Source organism: Orbicella franksi, chromosome 3, assembly GCF_964199315.1.
Source record: "Orbicella franksi chromosome 3, jaOrbFran1.1, whole genome shotgun sequence".
In the NCBI taxonomy this organism is placed as follows: Eukaryota; Metazoa; Cnidaria; class Anthozoa; order Scleractinia; family Merulinidae; genus Orbicella; species Orbicella franksi.
The window spans coordinates 7,780,931-7,799,768 of NC_138147.1; the positions used below are offsets into that span (position 1 = coordinate 7,780,931).

At 40.4% G+C, this 18,838-nt stretch overlaps 1 protein-coding gene across 1 annotated transcript; it reads right to left on the minus strand.

Annotated features, from left to right (window-relative positions):
• Positions 1-774: 774 nt before the first annotated feature.
• LOC145481039 (uncharacterized) lies at positions 775-18,830 on the minus strand. Its single transcript, XM_081459424.1, has 23 exons — positions 18,775-18,830; positions 18,519-18,659; positions 17,927-18,089; positions 14,683-14,745; positions 14,523-14,557; positions 13,055-13,186; positions 12,841-12,906; positions 12,285-12,405; positions 11,785-11,877; positions 10,811-10,971; positions 9,574-9,659; positions 8,946-9,029; positions 8,383-8,445; positions 8,002-8,043; positions 7,675-7,710; positions 6,902-6,993; positions 6,049-6,085; positions 5,347-5,408; positions 4,897-4,983; positions 4,556-4,618; positions 3,847-3,928; positions 2,541-2,625; positions 775-1,586 (listed from the first exon to the last, which is right to left on the minus strand). The coding sequence occupies exons 3-23, from the start codon at positions 18,068-18,070 to the stop codon at positions 1,391-1,393; spliced, it is 1,830 nt and encodes a 609-aa protein (XP_081315550.1). The 5' UTR covers positions 18,071-18,089; positions 18,519-18,659; positions 18,775-18,830; the 3' UTR covers positions 775-1,390.
• Between the last annotated feature and the right edge of the window lie 8 nt (positions 18,831-18,838).

Here is an 18,838-nt window from a genome sequence, read left to right on the forward strand (position 1 = left end):
GTAGAACAACACCATGGGTAATGAAAAAGACAAACGATATGGCAAGGGTAACGCTTGGTTCAGATCCTTTCGAAATTTACCAAACTTTCCTCGAACAAGAGTCGTTTTCGGGTCTGCTTTCTATCGTTTAACGCAGTAGACACTGGAAAAGATGGCCGAAGGCAGATTCTCGCTCATTTTCAACGTAAAAATTGCGTATCCATATAATGGAAACACTCGGGTCGACATTACCAGCGCGTCGGAGATGTTTCGCGCTTTTTTTCAGTTGCTTTCTCCGGTTGTTTAGCCTGCAAACACTGACGGATTTCCGGCTTAAGTTACACCGGAAATCCGTCTGTGTTCGCAGGCTACCAGTTTTTTAGCTGCTGACAACAAAAGCGAGGTTGACCTGACTAAAAAACACAGATGCCTATCTTCGGAGGCCAACCAAGATTTTCTTCCGCTTGAGAGATGAGTGGGACTGCACCCAAAAATTCCCTTTTGATGACGTAGTGTATAGAAATCCGTGTCTTATCTCTGATTGGTTGTCACTTGCGCGCGAAAATTCATGACAAACACTACGCGCGGGATCCCCCGCAGAGGCCAGCACAATGCAGCTCAGGCTTTTGCGTTCTGGGCCAGATTAAGGACGTTGCCTACTACATACAAGGCTATTTTCGCCAGATTAGGACCATGTGGAAAAAGCTGATCTTAGTAAGGGTTATTGGAATCCAAAAAGAAAACTGGGGGTAGCCACGCATTCTTGCGAGATAATTAGCCTAAAATCTGCCAGCATTTTCTGAAAAATATGGAAAGTATATTTCTTCAAAGATTTCCTTAGAATTCGCCTTGACATGCAAAAAACAAACACATTTATAAAGATCTTGAAAGTACATGATGGTAAATGGTTATACATAAAAAACCACTTAAGGTATGTTTTTAATGACCTGATCTAAATTTCAACTATGTAGCTTCTTTTATTGCTAATAGTCCTATGCTAAGATCGTCTTAAATATCAAAGCTTTGTAAACCGCATGGTCTTCAATGCGCCCGGCTTATTTCAAAAACGAGCACAATAACTCCAGTCCCTATTTTGGTTTACTTTTTGGCAATGTTGGTCTTTACCTTACTGCGTGGCATGTTTTAAAAAATCTCTACGTGGGAACATCTTGGGCGCGAACGTCCTTTATTTACCTCAATCTAATCTCCCTGTTGATCGAATCATTTATTCATAGTGATGCCCTTCATCCCTTTATCCCTACATCCCGGCCAGTTTTGAGTTGATATTTTGAAGATCAATGGAGACACACACTGAACGTAAGATTGAGACATCGATTGAGACAATTTCCGTGTATGCACGCTATGCTGGTGTACGAGAGACAAGAAAACAGTTCCCAGTTTGTTGCGTTGTTTATCCCAACAAGTTATAGTGCACTTGAGGTTTCTTTTTAGACACAAAGCCTTCGGCCGTGTGTGCAACACGTAGCATAATATGCTCGTTCCACCAAGAACTCATAATCTGTAAGGCAATGGGAAGACCTTCCTCGTCATAGCCAACTGGCAGAGTCATACCAGGTACTCCTGTGAAATTGCCGATTCCCATGTACCTGAAATAAACAACGGTTGTCTCATGGTTAGTGCACTCATCTCTGGATCAAATGGTCCGGGTTCGAAACCTTGCCGGGGACATTGTGCTGTTTTCTTGCGCAAAACACTTTACCCTAACAGTGCCTCTCTCCACTCAGGTATATAAATGGGTACCGGCGAACTTAATGCTGGGGGTAACCCTGCGATGGACTAGCATCCCATCCGGGGGGAGTAGCAATAGTCCTAGTCGCTTCATGCTACAGAAACCGGGATAAGCTCCGGCCTGATGGGCCTCTTGGCTCGTATGCAGATTTACCTTTACCAAGTTTAAAAGCAGGAATCGAGTGCGCTACTCGAGCCTATTCCGGTTGGCTTGTGAGCCTTTCCAGCGCGCTGTCCATTGGACCAAAAAATTCTGCATTCCAAACACTAAACCAGCGGAATATTGTGGCTCACGGCCTGCCTCCTTGGTTTAAACAGAGTGCTCCAATTTAGGTTGAATTTAGTGGTTAAACATCGGCATTTTTATTCACTCGTAGTATGCGATACAGTACTCTCTTCAGTAATTTTCTCAAATATTAGTGAAATCGCTTTTTGAATAATAATATAAGTACAAGGGGCTGACAAGCAGGAATTGCCAAACCTTTTCTTTAGAATGAGGCATTAGAGTAATTCTGGAATTTCAAGAAAATCAGAACCTCCTTCGAGGCTTTCTACAATTTCCAATTTCCTACTTAAAACTTTTGTTGAGATTGTTTCTTAGCTGTCGAATAGACCGTGTCCTATAAGTTTGTTTGCCCTGTTCTTATAAAGCTTTTGAATATTGAAGAGGATTGCTTACAGGTGACTCCAACCAATCAGCACAGTGCCATTTTTCAAACAGCCAATCAAGTGCAGAGCCCAAATCAATCACCAGTCGGTAGTACGGGACTTATCCCGCGCTTTTCACGGACCGTCTGCTCCAATCATCTCACCTCATTAGCTGCGTTGTCTTCAGCAAATTTCCTTCGCCATATTCAAGAGCACCCTCGGGAATCTCAGGTACTTTTATGCCAAGTCCTACGGTGGAAAGAAAAACATGTCACACAGTCAACTACTGGTTCCCTCTGAACAGAAAGATGTCTTGAGGGAGTCCCTGTCTTTGTCTCTACTGATCAGCCGATGAGTTTATAAAGACAATGTTGACCTGCCTTCGTGAAGCCACCTAACATCTTGTCATTTTAAATACAGACCAAGGAAGATTTAAAACTTGAAGTTGATTCTATCTAAAACGCCACGAACTAACTTTTCAAGAAGACTCTGCTTCAAAAAGTCGTCGACTTGCGAAGAGCTGACACTTTGAAAGCTTTTTTTTAAGTAAAAGCACCAACCAGAGGGGATACTTAATGTTGAAAAAGACAGTGAATGAGATTAGCTGTTGAGAATACTTGCAGCAGTAAATCGCTCTTCTAAAAACAAGTTCTTGTGACTGTCGGTCAACCAAAATAACTGAAAGTGATTTAAAAGCAGTGTTAAGTTGGTTTGTAGAAGTATTGACTTGAAAGTTCTTAAAACCTACACAATTTCTAAAACATTTGACGGCCGTGTTATTCGTCTTCCTAGATGAAGACGGCCATTTTGCATCAGTACTCTAGGGACCTAACGCAAAACCCGACGGCAACGGTAACGAGAACTTCGCCAAACAATCGGTTTAATAACCAATTTCCAAGGTTTTTTGGAGAACGTGAAGCACTACGGCTAATTTTTCGTATTTCTATTTGGAACTGAAGACATTCGTAACATATTCAGCAGGGGCAAGTATTCATATCGACAGGCACACTGAATAGATCTAGATAACTGCGAATTGCAGACTGCCGTCAACCCCGGTTCGTGTAAAGTGTTTATTTTTAGCACTCTCTGTGGTGATTCAACCCGGACTAAAGATCACCCTGGGCTCCTGTAAAGAGGCCCTTTACTGACCGGCAACTGTTGAAACTACAAGTTTGGTCACAAGGGTCGGAAAAATTCACTTTATACGCATTTTGCCCCTCCCCTCCCCACCCCTGTGCAATGTTGACAAAACATCACCAAACATATACCATTTTCCAACATTGTAAGGGGGAATGGGGAGCAGACACTTATTTTTTTAAGGTATTACGGTTATGATTTCACGTGTTTGGCATTTTCAAACATAGTTTGTCCATGGTGGTAGGTTTAATCGATTGGTATGGACTGGAGATAGTTTAAAAAGCTTGATGAAAACAAGCGTTCAAGAAATTAAACATGTTTACATCACATCACCTGGTGTTAAAATACAATCCACTCTCTCCTCTTCAAAAATTGCTTTCAAAAATCCCATAGCACGCGTGCGCTGCTTCATAGCCTATTGTGAAACAAGAGTGTGGACTGAATCAGTTATATTGACATCATAGACACCGCTCAGTAGTTGCTTAGATAACACTGTTTAGATATCAACGTGAACAAATAACTGCTCGTCGTTAATTAAGTAACTGAGAGAGACAGGTGAAGATGAAGGAAAAACGACAGTAAATATCTATCCTCGAGATCATCCTGTGATCTCCTGTCCAGCATGTTTTGCGTCCGGAGTTTAGAACTAGTAATTGACCACACGCAAACAGACAGACAGCCAGGCAGGCACACAGAGACAAAGACAGGCAGACCGACCTACAGATAGAAAGACCGCCAGGAAGCCGATCTAGGCAGGTATCTGATTGTCCGAGGTTTAGTCATTGACCTCACGCAAAGAGGTAGGTAGGTAGGCAGGCAGGCAGACAGGCAGAATTACGCGCAGACAGAAAGACAGTCAGGCAGCCGATCAAGGCAGGCAACTGATTGAGTTAAGCTGGTTGAAAGGCATGCAGACAGACAGAAAGATAAACGCGACAGAAAGATATGCTACCAAGCAGGCGGAGAGATAGACGGACGGACAGACAGACAGACAGAGAAACACACAGACAGACAAATAGACAGACAGACAGACAAGTCTCACCTGGAAGTAGTCACGGGCGTTCAACATTCTTCCAACGGCCAAATTAGAGGTAGATTCGGCGTTCTGTAAATCAGCATTCAAATAGAAATACAGGTATTACTTTCTGTAAGTTCATTATTCTCATTCCTACTTCTATTTTCGACTTCTGGGAGGTAGCCTAATTGGTAGAATGACAAATTCCGGATCGAGAAGTTTAGCCGTTAATTCTTCTCATGTAGTATTTCTTATGTTGACAGTGTCACTGTCTACAGGGATCATGATGTCAATTTGACCAGACGGTTAAACTGAATACACGACAGCACTTGACATTATGTTGTTATCATTGCAATCTGATAAAATACCATTTCATTGTAGTATTTATGAAATTCTTCCTCCATTCCAGTCGCCATTTCGGAAAGTATGGTGATTGCGTGAGCAGAAAGAGTTTCCTGAAAACAAACATGGGTAATCAATTACTATCCGATGGATGAGGATAAAAGGTCGCACGTACTGTATAAAAACATATTTCTATGTGCCTTCTGGGAACCTAGCCGGCTGTCGTTCCCTTTAGCAAATCTTGAATCCAATTTAGAAAATACTGACTTTTCGGATGTTCATACTTGCTAGTAGAGTATTGTAAAAATATGAAAAATCGAAACTAGAAAAGGACCCATTCTGGTGCCCAGATCTTAACTGCCGGTTGCCGTCATTTAGGAGGAAACAAGAAGAAATGGAAAAGGAATGGATTGAAGTGTCAGATCTTGCGTCTCTTTAGGGAACTTAGATAAAGTACAAGTAATTCAAATGCTAACCTGCAACTCTGGAATCTGAATCGAGACAACCAAAGCTCCTTTATCTTTCAAATACTCAACAGCTGATGGGAAGAGAATGCAGTTGTATCAGTGACGTATCGGCAAGCAATAAACGTAGGAAGCTAAAAACTTACACAAGCATAAGGGAATGCTCAAAACAAGTGGCTACAAGTGGTAAGGAGCGCCACAAGCTTACCACAATCCTGTTGTCATATCAAGCTCCAGTATCCATATTATTCTAGAGCTAGTACCATTATCGGCCCCTTTCGCAAGCTACCTGTTATCATTTGTCCAGATAACATCGCTGACACTTTGTCCTGGAACCCATTTATAAGTTGGTAAGGTGGAGAGGCACTGTGAGAGGAAACTGTCTTGCGAAAAGGCGCAACACAACAGGCATGTCCAGGGCTTGAACTCATATTTCAAGACTCCGAGTTCAACGAAGAAACAATGAGGCCACCGCGCCTCACATGTATATAAACAAAAGCTTCCTTTTGGCGCGCAAATATGCTCCAGTTCTTGTCCGCGGACATTTGCTTTTCCGAGAAGCGAACAGTTTTGTGGAGCGAAGCTCGAGGAAAACTGTGAGCTTTGAGGAACAAATAATATCCAAGGACAAATATCCGGGCATATTTAGTTTAAAGTCAAATGGAGGCTACCAGACGGATTTAGGATGATGTATACGAGTTGACAGTACATTACCTTTTTCGCACTGTTTGTAAACCTCTGCATCGCAGTCCTAAGAAATAACATAATTAAAATTAGCAGAGCGGTTTTCTGTCAAAACCTTACAACTTTTGTTTTAATCATTAACCTTTTACAGTGAACGTTTCAACAACGAACTTTTATCAGACACTTTTTTTGCCCTATGTTAAACAACCACACACAAAAAAGTTATGGTAAAACTAATGAAACCAAAAAAAAAAAAAAAAAAAAAAACACACTCTGTTTCGATTATAACACAAAGTTCGCTTTTCGGTTCTGCAATTATCATTTGAGGCCCTGTCCACACTACGTCGGAGAAACGTAGATTTATTTCAACCCTACCGTCCACTCTAATCCGTCACAAATACGGAGCTTTTCGAAAACGCTCTTCAAACCGGAGGATTTTGGAAACGCCGGCTTTGCGTCTTAACGTGGACGGAAAACATTTTGGAAACGAAGCTTTTCAAAAACGATTACGTTACGATAATCATGCGATTTCCCTCCCTGCCCGACTTTTCCTCAAACACAAATCCAAAATGACCGGTGATTGCTGCATTTTCAAATTTCTCTGGCGCAGTGTGGATGGAAAAGATTTCATGCGTTTTCAGAGAGAAAACGCCGTTTTCAAATTTCTCCGATGTAGTGTGGACGGGGCATGAGACCCACAATGTTCACGTGAATTTGTCCGCCAACAGACCAAGATGTAAGTCTCATTTAGCTAAAGGTCCAACCGACTAATAAAATCAAGTTACACACAGATCAGCGACAAACAAGCAATTCCGGTCGAGTCCCCGATGGAGTTCGCTTAGCTCTATACAGGTTCAGTTCAGAAATAAACAACAATTGATACCTTAAAGTACTTCCAGTCTACTCCAAGTGTAACTCCCTCAAGAGATGAGATGTTTTCAAATCCTTCCAGAGTCACTTCTGGTTGCCCGAGCGCTATCAGAGATTATTAACGTTAGACATGTGGAGAAACATTGAACAAATTTGACTTTTTTCCTCGACAAACTACTAAACATTACCCGAATTAATTTCACTGTTTATTTGTTTCATTGCGTTTTCTTTAGTTTGTGATTTAGTTTAGACATGCAATAGTTTAATACAGATCTATACAAAGTATCCAAAATAACGTTTTAAAAATTTTGTCAACGAGCGAGAGAAGAGGTCTAACAATATGCACGTCGAATTATTTGTTGAAGTCAGTGTATGTCTTGGTATGCCATTGTAAGAATACCGTTGAAGTTCATGCGTGTCTTGAGTAGATTCAGCTTCCTTCGCACGCAAAGTATTTGAAAAAGACGTGATTCTTCTCCTGGCAAAACTTCACGTGATCTGGAACTTACAGTTTCCACAGCTTCCCAGCAGCTCTGTTTACTAAGCTCTGTGATTGGATGAAAAACTCGTGCAAGCGTGCCGAAACCAATCCGAGGAGAAATGTATTATTTTCAACCAATTAGGAGTAGAGCTGAGACTACTCGCGCCATGAATTACTCGTGTTTTTCCGCGCACGGAGGCAGGGGGTGTCATGCTCTTGAGTTTTGTAACGTTGCTATCCTTGTCGATGTGACTTTTTTATTTTTACTATCGTGATAGAGAAACTATTCTACCACATAGACTTACTCTTTGGGTCCTCTTCGTCTTCTCCTGACAGGTATGCTGCAAGAAAGGGAAGCAGGCGAATAAACGAGTTTATAAATAATAATTAAACTTACATTGAATTACAGGTATAAGCTTACTCTACGTCAAAAATTAGAATGGATTAAAAAGTTTCTGACATGTCCGACACAACTTGCCACGTCACTGTCAAGAAGGCTTAACTGAATGGCGCGACAGTTTCCGTCTTCGAAGATACGAAACGTCGATTTTACAGTTTAAAATCTTGAACGCTGACAGATCACAGTTTCAGCTGAATACTGGGAAGACTCGAAGGGGCTTGTGATTACTTACCGTATACCAGGGCGGCATCTCTAACAGTCGCACAAAGGGGCCCTGTGAAATACGGTATGGAGTAAGTTTCAATTAAACTACTTAATTCATAAAAATCGGAACACCACAGTGATTTCATGTGGCACTGTTCACTATCGTACACATGGTGATTCTAACGTTTAAGACTGTAGATTGAACCGTGGCGTGTGACCATTCAAAAGAAAGCTATTGAGCAGTACTTTCATGTGATAATCTTTAGATATTTAGAAAACTCTTGAAAGTCGATGTTTCGTATTTTGATACTCTCACGAGGTATAATGGGCCTTAGAGGTACAATCATGATGGTCTAACAAACATTAAAGCTATATAAGCCGGATTTTACATGTTTACATCAGGACTTACCAGCATAACTGACAGTATGAGCTAGAGGTACCTCGCCACTTGTACTTATGCGGCCACAGGATGCTAAATCAAGGAAGTGCAGATAAGGTAGTTAAAACAGAATTTGGTAGCGTACAGGGTCATCGATAAATTTGTGATGCAACATGGGGACACAACTGATTAGTAATAATTATTGTACATGAAAATTGCAAGGATTACCATGTGGCAAGGTAGTCTTGAGGTAAATCTGAGCGTACTGATTGGTTCTTTCTTGGTCGGGATTTTGCCAGACGGTCTCAGTCATAAGCTGTGTGTTTTTTGTTTGTTTTCCGTAGCTAGCAGATTCAAAGCAAGCAAGCATGGCCATATAACAAACTACCTACTTAAACCTGGCTTGCTCAAGCCACACTGGGGAATATTGGCCCTTGTTCATTTTGAATGGACCTCGCTGCACTCAGTCCGTACTGCCATGACCTAATGCAGTGGGGCCATTCAACTGTCTTAGGTTCTATATGACACACTGAGATTAATATTAAAATATATCACAAATTAACTATGGTATGCTAGTGGCAGGACATACATACCTTTTATCCCTACTACTCCACATACTGCAGCAGGAATACGGACAGAACCTCCTCCATCTGTGCCCAATGCAACTGGGCACAAGCCTAGAAAAAACAACAGCAACAGTTACCTACCGAGTGTCATGGGTCCACAATGCATGCAAATGGCTACAGCGACATATACCCATCTGCATGCATTGTAACCCCAGCATGCAAGTATTGCTAGTTAATAACAACATCTTAATTTCTTCACATTTTTAAAGCATAAGACAGGTGAGAAAAATAGCATGCCATAAAGTAGTACCTGGTACAAGGAGAGAGGTTATCCCTGGTTAGAAGGTTAGCTTCAGCTTCTCCCACTAGATGGCTTTCAAAAAAAATTGGCCCATGCTAACCAAGTGAAGAATTTGCCTTCACAATTATGTGCAGGTTTTGTGAGTCCTAACTTGTCCCAGGTAGGTGACTTTGAGCCTTACATATCCAAAGCAAAGACAAGGAAAAAAGTGTTTCTCTCCAAAAGGGTTACCCTACCTGCAAAGGGAGTGACTTTCCAGCCAGAGTCACTGCCCCCAGAGTAAACTTTGCTGTGATTCCTCAAGCAAAGAGTTTGCTTCACTTAATAAAACATTACTTGATTACACTGGTATACCTGCAGCTACTGCAACAGCAGACCCACTTGAACTTCCTCCAGTGTAATAATTCACATTGTAAGGATTTCTTGGAGTTCCATGAAGTCTGTTCAGACAAGGATGAAAGTAAAAACTATGATTGTATTTGCTTTAGATACAATCGAACCTCTCCACAAATATGGCCACCTTGGGGACAGAGGAAAGTGGACGTTGTAGAGGGGTGGCTGTTATAGGGAGGTAGGGGGGAATATGACACCTATTTTGGAGGGGATTGAGACACTTTTGTTTTAAAAAATGCTTATTGTAGCATATAAATACAGAACGCAATTAAGATATATCAATAAAACAGCAACCAAACAGAAACAGAGACCATTGATTTCATTTACCTTTAACACTAAAAATGGGGTTTTGTAATTACACTGTTTGTCAGTTGTTTATTAATTGGCCATTGCTAAGAGTTTTTTGGCAGTTGGAGCCGCTTTAGTGACTGCTGCTGTTGTGGAGAGGAGGCCGTTGTAGACAGGTTAAAATAAGAGTGAATGTATGGACCATTTGCCGGGACCAAAGAAGATGACCATTGAAGGGAGGTGACCATTGTAGAGAGGGGGCTGTTATTGGAGGTTAAACTGTAAAACACTTCTAGGTTTTTAATCCAGGAAGTTACAAGAAATAAGCCTAGGAATCTCTTGCAAACTTCCAAGATTCACTAGTACATTCAAGTGGTAAGTAACTTTTTTTTTAATTGAATATCTCCTTGCTCTGGCTTGACAGGTAACTTTTGTTTTTAAGCATTGTTTTGATATTTAATCTTTTGATCGTAGATTAGCACCCTGTCTAGGAGAAGTAACAAAACCCCTAATCTGTTCATGGTCTGTAAACTGGAGTTATTTATAAGACATGGTTTCTTGATAAACTAGGCTTTGACATGACATTGTTATTAAATTTATTACATGACTGAGATCATAACTGCATTCTGATTGGCTGAAAGCAGCAGACCAATTTATCGTAAATCTTTAATTTGCAGAGCAAATTAATGCGCACACGTTCTTAACATTCTCAGTCGTATGATAAACAAGTAATCATATGAACGCTCAAGAAGTTACATATTTATTCTATTTGCAATATTTGAAAATTCTTGAATTGCACCCGTGTAATTGAGAGAGAGTTTTAGAAATCACGAGTAGTGTGAATCCTTAATGACAATTTTATTCATACAATTACTTGCACTCATTAACCAGCACTGAAAAATGTTACTACCTGTTTGGATTATTTCCTGTGGTACCAATTCCCAATTCATGCATGTTAGTCAGCCCAATGATTATAGCTCCTCCATCTCTCAACTTTTTCACGATACCAGCATCCTTTGTTGATGGCGTATTGCCCATGAATGTAGTACCACAACGAGCATAATATGGCACCTTAAGAATACCATGGCAACTCAAACTTAGCATATTGACCACTGCTTGGCTCTTGGAATGATTTGGAATGGTAAAATAATGCTTAATGGAGCACTTTTTCGCGGTTTACAAAGCCTCATCTAAACAAGAGGGGGGTTCAGAGAATTTGAGACAGTTATGCAAACCAGAGACACAGTTGAGGGTTTGCATAACTTTTGAGAATTCTCCCAACAACCTAAGTGTTTAGATGAGGCTATATGTAAACACACACAAAAAAGTATTATATTGCTTTTATGAAATATTTCTTAAGAACAGGGCTGTGCTCTAGAAGTGCCTGGTGCACAGACAACTTACTTTTGCCTTTGGGCGACTGGAAAAACTTACTTTTTTCATATAAACTTATTAATAAGTGCTGGGCAGCCAGGATTTCATGGCTAGGAACCTTTGGGCTCCTTGTAAGTTTTCTTAGACCACAGCCTTGTTTAGAATAAACACATCGGTCTAAAACTTGACAATCATGTTTACAGTATACTCTCATGTAAACACACCTATCGACCAATGAGAGCACACTTAGTGTTTCAGTTATTTTAATAATAATTCCTATTGGTATACTATCTTTCTTCCCATTCGGCCATAATTTGAGAGCTGGGAACAAGTTAGACAGCATTTCAAGCAAACTGCACACATCCTCTTGTCTCTTTGTCAAAATCCATCCCCACAATTCATTGTTTTACTCTCTGACAAATGCCTGCAGACTGAATTTGTCTTAGCTACAATATTTTTTGTGAGCAACTATGATAAATCAAAGTTACTTTTAACAATAATACATCTTACCACATGAAACTCCTCTTTCACAGCCACAGGAATCCCATCCATAACAGACAAAGGATTACCTTCTGCATACCGCTTAGTAGATGCTGCTGCCATCTAAAAAGAAAATCAACATGGAAGGCCAGTTGGTAAAGGAAAAGTAATAATGGACTACTAATATTGACTTATGCATGAATTAATGTACCTAAAACAATACACATCTGAAAAGTCTGGTAAACGGTCCAAGATATTTGTTTCATAGAACAGTAGGATCTTGCCTTACGGCCACCCTGTTAATATACTGGTCTACTACATATCCTCTTCAGGCCTATGGGGACTCCTGAGGCCTGACCCCATTGATATGGCCCCGTCATTATTACAGCCACTTTATTCTGGTCTGAACAAAAGCTCAGTCATGAACTCCTTTAATACGGCCACCCCATTACTACAGCCACATTTTCTAGGCCTGTTGGGGACCGAATTAAAGGGGTTCCACTGTAACCAGTAAGTACACAATCATATACCTTTAAAATTTCATCTCTGTCATGCTGGACAATGGCTCTTAACATGGGACTCTGTTTTTCAGTGTCCCTTATGAAGTCAATCACTCTTTCTGCTATCTGCATTGGAGTGACAGAGTGGGACCTACATTGATCAGACAACCAGTAAGTAATTACTAACATCTACAAAAACACCACTCTGAAGAAGGAGTTGTTCATATTTTATATCTCAGCGACCTGAACAATGTCCCAGATCTACAGTTTTTTAATGAATTGGACAAAATATGTCACAAACTCATTCCCAGGGTCTCCCTACTTCCCACCCCCTAGTGTGCACTGGGGGTGGCAGTGGGGAGGGGGGCAGGCAAAAGAGAAAACCTGAGAACAAGGTTGCATCTGTCATTGCTAAAAGAGAATTTGGTACTGTACCATGCAAGGCAGACAAATTAAAACTGTCCCCTTAGCTTAGTTTTGTTGTCAAATGGGCATCTTCTCATCACAGGCAGTGTGGTTTTGTCTCAAGCCAACAAAGAACTTAGAGATCTCTATAGTGTAGATTAGTACGTTTACATGTACTTACCTATACTCCCTCACCAGGTCTGGAATGGTCACAAACTTGAAGGACGATTCCTGTGATTTATTACTGCTGTGTGATTAAAATGGAAAAAAAAATATTGTAGCTAGTTAAAAATGAGAGGTCAGAGCATTACATGTAGTTACCATTTACACGATGGTGATAATCTGTAATATTAACACAATTAAGCATAATGTAATACATTCGAATGTGTTTTTACCTTTCCTCAATCAATTTGTCAAAGTCAACAGGTACAGTGTGGCTTTTGGTCTGAGGAGATGTCTTGGGTAGTGGAAATAGCGTTGGTGCATCTGGGATTTTGATTTTCCTCAACAAGTCCAATCCTACCTTCCTATAATATTAACACAGTTAGAATATGGCAAGAAAACTTAAACACTTGAGGAAGAAAGGTTGAAAAGCAGTCCCTGGATCTCATGGAATGGAGAAGCCTTGTGACTCACTCCTGCTGGCACTGATAACTCTGCTTTGCATAGTATAAGTAGTACAAGGGTACTCCAGGGTTCAAGATACGTTTTCAAAGCAGGGTACATGACAAGGTCAATTCCCACTGCACCCACCAAATCATTATAAATTCCCTATTAATTTGTCGGATCATGCAAACAAATCTTGTCCAATCTTGTCAAATCTGATCTTGCCGGGTTTTTGACCTGAGACCCCTCACTTCTCTGGAACAATGGTACTCCACCCTGAGTGTGACGCTAGTCCACAGCACGTTACCCCTTCCCCTCCCCCACAGAATTTTGTCAGAGGATACGCTATTTGCCACTAGGATTCCATAAGCTGTTGCTGCTGCTGCAAAAGGGGAAACTGCAATGGTGTCTTGCTTGAAAGCGCATCACAGAGATTCTGCAGCTTCCAAAACTATCCACCCTGCGGTCCAGTTTAGTCTGGGAAATCATGTGAATGCCAGTGCAATCAAGGATTTACAGTAGGAGTGATATTTCAAAATTTTCTCAAAATTGCATGAGCCTTTTGGGGAGTGCAGTTTGAAAGAGTTTTCAAATATCAAGAGTAGTGTAAATCCTTGATATATTGCACAAGCTTTCATACGATTACTCATTTATTATACAACTAAGAAAATTGGGAATTCAAAGTGCACACGAACCAAGCGGCTCATCGAGCCGAAGCTTATCCCAGTTTCAGTAGCATGAAGTGACCAGGAGTATTTCTCCTCCCCCCTGGATGGGATGCTAGTCCATTGCAGGGTTACCCCCAGCATTAAATTTGTGAGTACCAATTTATACACCTGGGTGGAGAGAGGCATTGTCAGAGTAAAGTGTCTTGCCCAAGAACACAACACAATGACCCCAGCCAGGGCTCAAACCTGGACCGCTCACTGTGGAGTCAAGCGCACTAACCATGAGGCCACCACACCTCCCAACAGTGCAAATTAAGAATTAATGCTAAATTGGTCTGCTCTCAGCCAATCACAATGAAGAAATGTTCCCAGTCATATAATAAATGTCAAAACAATGCACATGCTTCTGAAACAAACAAAACTCCCACCAGTCAAGCTTGACATTTGTTTGTTTAGGTTCAGTCACAGTGCATAGCTTGCCATTCAGCATTGCTGATTTTGGTGTACCATCTGAATTCATGGGTGGTTCACGCAAAGGATGCAGTGATAACAAATTCAAAGATAAGAGATTACTACAAACTGAACAAACCTGACAGATGATCTTTTCAAAGTATTTCCAAGACCCTGCAAAATTGATGATTATAAACACTTATTATTACTGGTCAAACTAACAATAATTAACATGTTACAATGAAAAGTTGCTGTTTTTCTGGAAAAAAGGAATGATGACACCAATAAAATTTACTTACAGTTCTACCAAGCCATTTCAAAAAGATTAAAGGTTTTCCAGTGAAGCTTGGCAAACTGGCCGCCTGAAATCAAACAATACTGCATTGCAGGTAACGGTATTTGTGGGGAGGTTGCACGGCTGAGTGGTTCAGGGCACTGGATTTGAAATCTGGAGGTCCCTGGTTCAAATCCTCCATCCTCCCGCTATCTGGATTTGTTCTCGGTAGCCCCGAGTTCAACTCCTCGACCGCGTTGTGTAAATAGTCAACTGGTCAGCCTCCCACCAGTTGGGATTCTTGAGTAATAGTTTATGTTATATTTGAAATATTTGTTTATTTATTTACAGTGTTCCCAATTAGCACATTAGTGCTAAATACATCGACACTTAAATAAAGTGATTAATATTATTATTATTAACTACTTAATAACCGAGAGTGAGGTCATTACGGGAAAATCTCAAACTGAGGTCTTGCCGTATTGACCGAGCGACAGTGAGGTCAATATGGTAGGCCGAGGTTTGAGATTTTCCCTTAACAACCGAACGGTCAAGGTTATTAAGTTGTTTATTATATGGCTCACGAATTGAAGAAAAAAAAAAAAGATTCGAGCGGAAGTCGTCAATTTACATCCGGTGATGCGCGCGTTTACCGATTCATTCATCGTCTCAAACCCAGGGCAAAACTACACAGTCAGTGAACTTCACTATTCTTTACGGGAAAAATGATTGTCACAGCCCTCAAAAAGGTATTTTAGTATTGTGGAGCCACAACTTGATGAGGGAGTTTTTCCAACTTTCGTGGCGAAACGTCAACGCATATAGAAAAGACAGAAAGTGCTTCAAAATGGTCCAAACCAACGGTCTTTCGGTGAAAGAAGATACTAATGCTTCAGAATAACTCGATCTTCGCATTCGCTTTCAACAACATATCTTGGCCTTCTTCATTCTGGGACTTATGAATGAACTTTTCAAGCCTTGTGAGCGTCTAAAACTTCCTGCAGGTATCACAAACACTGCTACCGACAGAAACCACCCGATTGTTTACATCTGATGATCCTGGAAACTGACTTTCACTTGCTTGTGTTGAAGCGAGGGAATCTATTTGATGAGAACTGAAACGGAGTTCAATGTTTCGGTAATTATTGTGACTAAGATGATAACTTATAAGTTTCTTCGTCGTTTTCTGCTCAGGATACGTGACACATCTGCTGATAGTGTTTTTCACTTAGCGATTTTAGCTTTACTCAACACTCGGCAAACTTTGATTGCTTTTCACTAGTGCTTGCCAAGGTTACCAGTAAGTCAAAAACAACTTCTATATAAATTTTGTTAAGGAAAAATCCCAAAACTTTTAGCTACCCGGAATTAAATTTACTTCTCTTACTGTTTTTAATTGGCTTTCATCATTTCAATGCGCTTGAATTTTCCGAGCTGGGCTTTTCCTAATTTGCATAATCCGTAATCGGCCCGTGGGCATTACCGCTGCATAATGACCGCTCAGATCTCGCTCTTAGCCAATCAGAGTGCACGTTATATCGGCCACAAGCCAAAGCCATATAATAATATCATATAAACAACTATCGTCATGGTAACTTTTCTAGCTATAAAATGGTATATTTTAGGAGTGAAAAAAAAAGTTCAGGCCATGCCCAGATTAGTCTCCTTTTTTAATGTAAATTTGCTGATGAGTATTCCTGACCTTGTCATTTTGGGAAGTTCAATTCCAACCCATGAAGTTTGTATTTGAGCTAAACAGACTACTCTTGCTGCACCCATAAAGTTCAAACACCCCTTCCATTGAATGTTAGCTGTCCTTTGCAGCCATAGACACTGGTACTATAGTACAGATTGGTGCTGATAAACTATCATATTCAGTAGACAGATCTTGGGTGGGGACCTAGAGCATTTGTCACTACTGTTATATCCAAAAATTAAGGCCTAAAGTTAGACATTGTTTTTTGACCTTACTTGCCCTTCCCATACCTTTTTTAGAGCAAGAAAGTGCTCTCAATTTCAAGCATTTCTGGATCTACCTAGGGATTGGAGTGCTTCCTATAAATTATAGACTTTAAAAAGGGAGGCTTTACTTGAAAGGGTGCTGGAGGTAAGTAACAGGATAGGGATTAAGAGCAGCTGAAGACCAGAAAGGATAGGATAAACAATGACTACCATATCATTTAGGTATTTAAAAGTCCCTTTCTAAATATCTAAAACAGATGCACCTAATGGCTTATAAAACATCATTACTGCGCCTTTCAATAACACGCAGACTCTAAAATTCAATTGTCAAATGAAATATGTGTTTTTTGCTACCGTTAATCAAATGTTTGGCAGCTCCTCCCAGTTTCTGACTATTGCCGAGCGCTCAGTAATCAAATTATTGAGCACAGTTCAGACAACAAAACAGTGCTAGGCAGTAGTCAGAAGCTGGGGAAACATTTGATTGACGGTAGCAAAAAAAGTATTTGTCGGTTGAGCTTTGAATTTTAGAGTCAGCATGTTATTGAAAGGTGAAGTAATTATTTTAAAGTGTGACAACTCCAACCAAAGTTTCTGATGTGCTGTTCCAGAAAATATCCATACCCCATTTTGTTTAGTTTGACCACCTCCCCCCTGTCACTCTGGAAATTCTAGTTTTGGTCCCTTTGGAGAAGGGAGGTATATATTTTTTCTGGAACCACATGATCAAATTCTTTGCAAATTTATCAGTATTGATTAAGAGTAACAAATTCATTGCTCCTGTAGTGTGCAGCCTCCTTAGATCCATAAAGTGATACAAATCTATTTAATTGACAGCTAAAACATCCATGAAACTTAGTTCATTAACTCACATTGACTCAGGGGTGGGTACTCTCTTATATGGGTCAGATAACTATGTGCGACCCCAAAGAATATGTTTTTTAGCCGTTTTAGTCAGAAATAGGGTATCGATTTTGGCCATTTTGTTCTCAAATAGGGTAGATGGCTTTTGCACTCTAGTCTTGAATTGGGTATGTTTTTAGAAGAAGCTAACTTTTTCATCATTATCCATAAGATCATCAACAAAAGCCGTTCACAATGCCTTTAACATCACTCTGAACCAGGGATCTAATTATAAGGCAGGCCTGAAACAGGGTATTGTTTTAAAGGTCAGGTCTTAAATAGGATATAAATTTTTTGGCCAGATCATAATTAAGGTAGAGAATTGCAGATTTGGTCTAAAATAGGATAAGGGTTTTTTGTTACTGTGCCCTCCATCCAGGCATTGACTTCACTACATGACTTACACTGCTGTGCACCAAATTATACTCAATGGGCTGATCCGGTTTGCCAAGCTGTCTCTCAGCAGACGGGGGTGTCGTCCAGATAAAATCATGGAACATCCACAGCAAAAACAACAATCCTACAACTCCTGAGAGAATGGCCAACATACTAGTGACTTGCTCAATCCTAAAATTATATAAGGTAATTATACTAAAAACAAGTTATGACTTTTCACTTACTAAACAGCCCTGGGTTTAATTAACCTTGTGTACATGAACTTGGATACATGTACATAGGTACATGCAGTGAAATTTCAAAAAATTGTTGTGCAATGAAGCTGACTGAGTCCCAATGTACACGTTCGTAATTTAGACAGGCTTCACCAAGGATGCCGATGCCTTCCATAAAAGAAAAACAACCCAGAAAAATGGGCTTAAGGATGGTATGCACAAAGCTGGGGAATTGTTCCCAGACAGTATTTTGAAGCCTTGGAAGGTAGCCCTTTCCCAGCTGCGGCACACCCGAGGAATGAATCGAAACGAATAGTATTACAACAGCAACAACGACATTTTTCCCAACTTCGCGATCATCGCAAATCGCTTTATAAAAACTTGCCTGCTTGTTGGTCGATCTGTCGCGTATTGAGTTGTATTGACTATTGATATCCTCCTCTGCTCGGCTAGCACTCTTCAGTTGAATGGATGGCAGGGGTACAGATTAATGATCAACCAGTGGTCGACCAATATCAACTGGATCCTGTTCATGAATCAAGAATAACTCACACTATAAACACTGGGTTACCTATCCAAGCTTATCCAACCATGAAAGTATGGAAGAACTCGTGTAAAATTAACTTGGACCAAACAATCACCTTTGTGAAAATATTGCAGTGCAGGTTGACCCTTAGAATCAGGCTGGGCTCCCAGGACAGAAAT

Excerpts from the sequence above, each read along its gene's own strand:
- LOC145481039 (XM_081459424.1), bottom strand. The coding sequence starts at position 18,070 with ATGTTGGCCATTCTCTCAGGAGTTGTAGGATTGTTGTTTTTGCTGTGG. Across the intron at positions 14,746-17,926 it reads ATAATTTGGTGCACAGCAGT|GCGGCCAGTTTGCCAAGCTT; the intron begins GTAAGTCATGTA and ends GTTTGATTTCAG. Across the intron at positions 7,711-8,001 it reads AGATGCCGCCCTGGTATACG|CATACCTGTCAGGAGAAGAC; the intron begins GTAAGTAATCAC and ends CCTTTCTTGCAG.